At 36.5% G+C, this 6,975-nt stretch overlaps 1 protein-coding gene across 1 annotated transcript; it reads left to right on the top strand.

Annotated features, from left to right (window-relative positions):
• Positions 1 to 431: 431 nt before the first annotated feature.
• Positions 432 to 3,660, top strand: LOC127650795 (major histocompatibility complex class I-related gene protein-like). The gene is made up of 4 exons (XM_052136433.1): positions 432 to 438; positions 2,511 to 2,747; positions 2,852 to 3,121; positions 3,350 to 3,660. The coding sequence occupies exons 1-4, from the start codon at positions 432 to 434 to the stop codon at positions 3,658 to 3,660; spliced, it is 825 nt and encodes a 274-aa protein (XP_051992393.1).
• Positions 3,661 to 6,975: the final 3,315 nt, after the last annotated feature.

Genomic DNA, 6,975 nt, shown 5'->3' with positions numbered 1-6,975 from the left:
TTAGAGTGAGATCACTCTCATCATGATCAGTCTGATTTTGATTTATTCACAGCAGTTTATTTTCTCTGTCAAATCTAATTCAAGTTTTGCAGCTTTTAGTCTATATTTATTCCCTTTAATGTCATCAATGTGCTGATGTACTTCCAAATGCTGACAACATTCATTTCTGCAGTTTTTCTCGTGCGAGGAAAGAACAGGTTGAGTTTTACTTTTCAAACACTGAAACCTGTCACAAAAGTGAAGGTGCATGAATGTTATGCTAATGTGATTTTAGCTGTAATCAGAGAGTTTGGCGACTGCACATTCAGCGTGCTCAGAGTCTTGTGATTGATAGAGGTGGCGAAGATGATTATTCTTCAACAAGAGTGACAAGGATGTGTGTGCTTCTATACTCTTTGCTATGTTGTCAGAACAGGAAGTGAAGCGTCATGATGGAGAGTTTGAAGCGTTTCATCTGTCAGTTTCCTTTTGAGGAGTTTAAGGTTAACAAGTTGAAATTTCATCTCTGGGTCTGATCATTTAAAAGTTGTATGAGTATTATTTGGGTATTTTGATTTTTCATACGATCTCACGAGCAAAAAAAGAAGGGAAACAATCCCTCCAGGAGAGCGACATATTGACGGGACGCTGAAGCCATTCGATGAATATCAAGAGACGGAAATTGGTGCCCAGGAAGAGATTTTTGCAGCTCCTATTTGCTCCACTCCTAAAATCTCACTGGGAGAAAAGCTAAACATGATGTCTCTTTGTCTTCACTCTTTTGTGCCATTCAACAGTCAACAGTGAAGCTTGATGCCACTCACGTTAAAGGGGTCATGACATGAGAAACCAAATTTGCCTTGATCTTTTGGTATATAAGAGGTCTTTGTATTATTAAAACGTCCTGCAAGTTTAATATTTTAAGACGTCCTCCCCATTCTAAACGAATCATTTATTTAATCAAGCTCAAAATACAGCTCGTTCTGGATTCATGGTTAGAAGTGACGTGTCGGTTAGAAGTGACGTACCAGCGTTTGCATATGACCGCCTCCAGCACAAGATAACTACGCTTTAAGCTCAAGACAACTACGCTCATTTCGTATCGCTGTGCGCCTCACAAGTGTTCAGTCGATGGACAGCGAGCTCTGACAGAGACTACTTGTGCACAGGAAAATTACGATGCCACACAGATGTGCTGTTCCTGGCTGTGGTCAAACAAAACCTCTGAATAAGCTGCCGAAAGATCCAGACGTCAGGGAAAAATGGATGCAGTTTATTTTTTGCGGACGTCCCAGTCACGGCAGTGTTAACTTAAGCGTTTGTTCTGTACATTTTAAGGATGACTGTTTTGAGAACAAATCTCAATATGATGCTGGCTTTGCCAGAAAACTGTTGCTCAAAGATAAGTCCGTGCCGACTATTCTGGGAATAACGACGACGCTAAACTGTAAGTAATCTATTTTAAACTTTAAACTACTTTTTAAAGCGCAATTTCATTCATTATGAATAATCACAGTGTTTTTACTTAGTTTACTTGCATATTGTTCTGGCTGGGGCGTCAATAATTGATACATAGGCACTGACGTTAGCCAATCATAACAGTGGGCGTTAACACTGAAGTCTTAAATGGAAAACGCCCCAAAACAGACTGTTTGAATCAGAGGATGAGAAACAGGGTGGGAAAAGGTCATAAATCACTAGATTTTAAAAGTTTTTCTTAAAAAAAAAATATATTAATACTATAATTGCACCTAAGGGAACATAATAATACAATAAAAAAAACCATGTCATGACCCCTTTAAGATAACCTCCATTGACAGAGCAACTGTATCTTGTGAAAAACTTGACAAGCTGACAGACGGTTTCTCAGATGGGTGAAGATATCAAACTGCACAACAATAATAACAACTTGAAAAGGGTGTAAAGGGACTACAAACTGCGACTAAAATAATTTAACAGTCGGGTTGTGTGCTTCATATGCGGTTTCATCAGATATCATGATGTGAGTTATTGAATAAATCAAGAGCATCAGTGTGTCTCGAGACGCTTTTCACACGTTCAGTTTCTGATGAGTCACTGAACACAACAACAATCACAGCACGAGAGAGTCGTCAACAAACGATTCCTTTGAACCGGATCTTTTTCACGAATCACCCGAACTGAGGGTTTGAACTCAGGAGCTCATGTTAACAGTTTGATTCAGATACACTTTCTCACTATTTCTACAAAGATGTGCATTTTGGAGTTGGTTATAAGACTGTTAGTCATTGTAATCAAATGCTATTTATTAATTTGCAACATTTTGTCAATATCGAACACCAAAATCAAGCCAACTTTATTGCTGTTCAGTTCTGGATCAGTGATTACAGTGTGATTATAGTGAAAAAGCTCAATAAAAACAGCCCAAACACTTTAGTGATACAAACACAGCCTATCATATTCTGACTTTCATTTTACAACCAGACCGTTAACTATTAACTTTGTTTTACAAAGACACTGTTTTTACATTATTTGTCTTTATTTTTCCCCAGAGAAACACTCACTCCAGTATGAGTACATTGCCCTTTCCACACCGGACACATTCTCTGGATCTGTGTTCAGTGCTGTTAGTGTGTGTGATGATAGACAGATCTCTCACTACAGTCATGAAGAACAAGACTGGAAGAAATCAGAAATCTGGAGAGATGTTCCTGAACTACATGAGTTTAGAGACAGGTTTCTACATTGGGTTAATATTCTGTCAAACTGCACAAACTCCAAGTGTTCTGGTGAGTTTAATGGGTTTCTCTGATCAATCATCAGATATGTTATGAAACTGTAATTATCTATAATTTGTGTGAGATTATAATCAATATTTGTGTTGTGATTGTAGAGCTTCATGTAGTTCAGAGAAGAGTTGGATGTGAGGTGGAGAAACTTCCTGATGGAGCAATCAAGTATCTGGAGGGGTTTAATGAGTATCAATATGATGGAGAAGATTTTATTGCCTTTAATTTTAACACAACACAGTGGATCAATAAAAATCCCAAAGCCAAAGAAACAATACTGAAGTGGGACCGTCAAACAATACGAAACCAAATCATCAAGGATCAACTAAACAACTGCATGAACTGGATCTCCACATTTAATAATATTCAAAGAAGTATGTTTCAATAAGTTTTAGTAATAATAGTAGTTCTAGCAGTATTTTTAAACAATGTATGTCCTGTACAAAAACTAATTAAAGAGAGTGAGGAAATGAATCAAATAAAAGTATGAAAACTTGAATGTGTTCATGTTGTCATAAGTCTCTGGAGTTTGATGTATATATCCTGAATTATTCTTTATGATGAATTATATCAGTATTTATTGTTGGTTCTTTTGGCTCCAGCTCGTCCAGATGTTGAGGTGTTTGCTGTTGAATCTCCTCAAGACCAAAACAAGTTGATTCTGATCTGTCTGGCCACTGGTTTCTACCCCAAACACCTGGAGATGAATATGATGTTGAACGGCATTAAACTGGATCATGTAAACTCTTCTGGAATCAGACCAAACGGCGATGAAACCTTTCAGCTGAGAATCAGTGTGGAGATCCACAGAAATGAGAAAGAGGGTTTTGAGTGTCATGTCAATCACATCAGTGTAAAAGAGCCGGTTATATCAGAATGGGGTAAATATGATCATATCTTCAGTATTGAGTGAATATGTGGACATTTGTTGTATTTGTGTCACTTCTTGACCTGAACACACATTTGTAAACGAGGCTAATCTTTCTTTAAAGTGTACATCTGAAAACAGTTGTTGAATGTTATTATACAATTCTGTGTTTCTAATGTGTTTATTATATTTTTGTCTTTTGTAATTTTGCAGATGGAAAATGCAGTAACTGCAGAGAAGCATCTAGAACAAATATTATAACAATCATAGCAGTAGTTACAGTTACAGTGTTCGTGATTGTGATTTTTATTTATATTCACAAAAGAAAAAGTTCTAATGGTGAGTTCAATGATTTCATACAGAAATGATTACTTTAAATGTTCTGTTGTTTATAATAGCAGCAGGACGTGATGCTAAAGACGTCAATCTAGCGCAAAAACACATTTGGTGAGAACGGCCCCTTTAACTTCAATATACTATAGAAAGATTTTTTAATGTAATATATAAGAATATTTAAATATTTCAAGACAATCACAAGCCAAGTCATTCTTGCAATTTAAACAAAATCTCATCTGTGCTAGAACACTATACCTTGATGATGTCTTTTTAATTAGCTGAATTCACAACAACAATTTTAATATAGAAAACAGAAAACCAAATGTTAGTAAGACATAAACACACATGATTAACTAACATTAGTGACAATGCAAACTGGTGTGATTTGGGGCAAGTGACAGTTTCATCCACAGCTGGAGTGAGACAAAGTTTAGTGCTGCTGACACATTAAATCTGCATACACATATGATTGTGTTTCTCACGCTAAATATAAAGCATATTTACATGGTTATGAAATGTAATCTGCTGTATCTGTTCTAGTCCAGTTAAACTGTAATGAGTCTGACAGAAGAGAGAAAAGTGACTCTGAGAAGACTGAATGACTCAATGCTGCTAATTCACCTGAGAATGATTCATCAAACACACTGAAAGAGATTTTATTTTATTTTATTTACCTTTATTTTACCAGGAAATAGTCCCATTGAGATTCAGAATCTCTTTTTCAAGGGAGTCCTGGCCAAGACAGCAGAATAATAGTTCCATATTAAAAAGTACATATACAAACATTAACAAAAACAAGACAAAAAAAAAAAAAGAATACATTTTGGCAATTTAACATACTCTCAACACAATCACCAGCCGCTCTCAGTAACAGCACATGTGCATCTAGTACTCAAACAGTCCTTTATCTTCAGTTTAAATTGTGTCATTGTCGGTAAACAGTCAAATTTTAGCTGATTTTGCAATTTATACCAGGAAAACGGTGCAAAAACTTTAAAGGCACTTTCACCGAAGACAGTTTGCGTTCGTGGGATTTCATACATGATTTGCCCATATGATCTAAGATTACATTTCCTGGTAGTGACTTTAATAGTCAAAAGAGAGCATAAGTAAGAAGGCAGTTTACAAAGGATGGCCTTAAAAAGAAAAATATACCAGTGCTCCAGCCTGCGATTGTGCAGAGATGGCCAACCAACACTCTCATACAAGCTACAATGATGAGTACGGAAACTGGAATTAGTTACAAATCAGATCATTCAGGTATCTCCACCTCAGATTCATGGACTTTCCTTTCTGCAAGCAGGATAGTAAATTATTTTGGAGTTGGTCAGGACTGCAGACAGGCAAATCTAGCACTTGCGCTCTTTTAATACACAGCCATGCATGTGTAATCCGGGCAGAATTTGGTTTGAAGTTGTCCTGCTGGAAAATGCACTGATGTCCCTGAAAGGACTGTGATGGATGACATTATATATATGTTGCTCCAAAATTTGTACATTTCTGTCTGTATTCATGGTGTAATCACGGATGTGCGAGTTACTCGTGCCATGGACACACCCCTGGCCCATACAGACACTGGCTTTTGGACCTGACGCTAATAACATGTTGGAAGGTCCTTTTCCTCTTTGGCCCAGATAACACAACAGCTTTTCTTTTCAAAAACATTTTGTGTTATTAACAATGTGGAGTTTATGGACCAAAACAACATGGTTCCACTCTTCTACTTTCCATCTGAGATGAGAGCGAGCCCAGAGAAGTCAGCAGCGCTTCTGGACAGTGATGATGTACGGCTTCTCCTTTACATAGTAAAGTCTTAACTTGCAACTGTGGATGCAGCGGCGAGTGGTGTTGACTAAGGTTTACTAAAGTAATCCCAAGCCCATGTTCATGATATTCATTACAGATGAATGCTGTTTTTAAGATCGTGACAACTGAAGGATCAGAGATCACGAACATTCAGAAGTCTTTGTTTTAATTGTAAAACAAATTTGAATGTTCAGCCAGTTCTCGCTGCCTCCATTCCCATTTTAACCGCCCTGTTACAGTCACGTACTGGAGATGTGCTTTATTTTCATTTGCACAGCAACATTTTTCAGTATTAGTCACTATTCTAAAGTCTCTTTTACTAAATTTTTATAATTTATTTTATCTGTGTTTAGACCTTGTGAATGTCTCTTTCAGTGTGTTAATACTGTTGTAATATATGTTGACTGTCACTCCACTGGATTTGTTCATCTTTATAGAATTAAACTAGCATCCACAATAAGATCAGAGTAATTAATAAGGTCGATGTCAAGTCTAATATTATTAAAAAATATGATGTTTATTTCATAAAGCCTGACTGATTCTCATCAATACTGGAGTTCAAAACCAACTTGAATCGCCTTGAGAAAATAAGGGCAAACAATTTATAGTCATTATTAAGAAGGCTGATTGGTCGCCAGTTGTCTAGTAATAGAGGATCCTTTTCAGGTTTAGGTATTAAACAAATGACTTCATACTAGCTGTGAGCTCAGAACAATTTAGGCTCTCTGAATACACTTCTAAAAGGAAAGGGGAAAGGAGTTCAGAAAAAAGCCTATAAAATTCAGATGCTATCCTGACTTGAGACTTGCTTGTGACTTGAACATGTATGACTTGCTCCCACCTCTGGGTATTGGTAATAGATGAAATTTCACCTCTTTCATCTCTTCAAGACATTTTGATTTAGCCAAATTAGAACTGAATTTTCTTAAGTATTTCCCAATTTCAAATTATAACCATTCCTAATTGCAGCTTAATGAATTCTCTGAATGAAAAGTATTTTCAGCTCTAATTAACCTCATTACATTTAAGTATTGAACTATTCATTTTCCAGTAAGAAGAGCCCCTGTTGTATCAAGCTTCAGAGGAAAGTACAATTTAAAAACAGCCTTTTATTAATGAAGTTGCCGTGATATCAGCGCAAATATTATCTTTGTCAAGATTTTTTGAGACTAACCAAAAAAAACGAAAAGCTTTGTTGCTCCATGTGTACACTCTATC

The sequence above is a fragment of the Xyrauchen texanus genome, chromosome 10, assembly GCF_025860055.1.
Source record: "Xyrauchen texanus isolate HMW12.3.18 chromosome 10, RBS_HiC_50CHRs, whole genome shotgun sequence".
NCBI classification, from domain to species: Eukaryota; Metazoa; Chordata; class Actinopteri; order Cypriniformes; family Catostomidae; genus Xyrauchen; species Xyrauchen texanus.
Note: the sequence above shows the minus strand (reverse complement) of the source record. Positions and strands in the feature narration are given on the sequence as shown.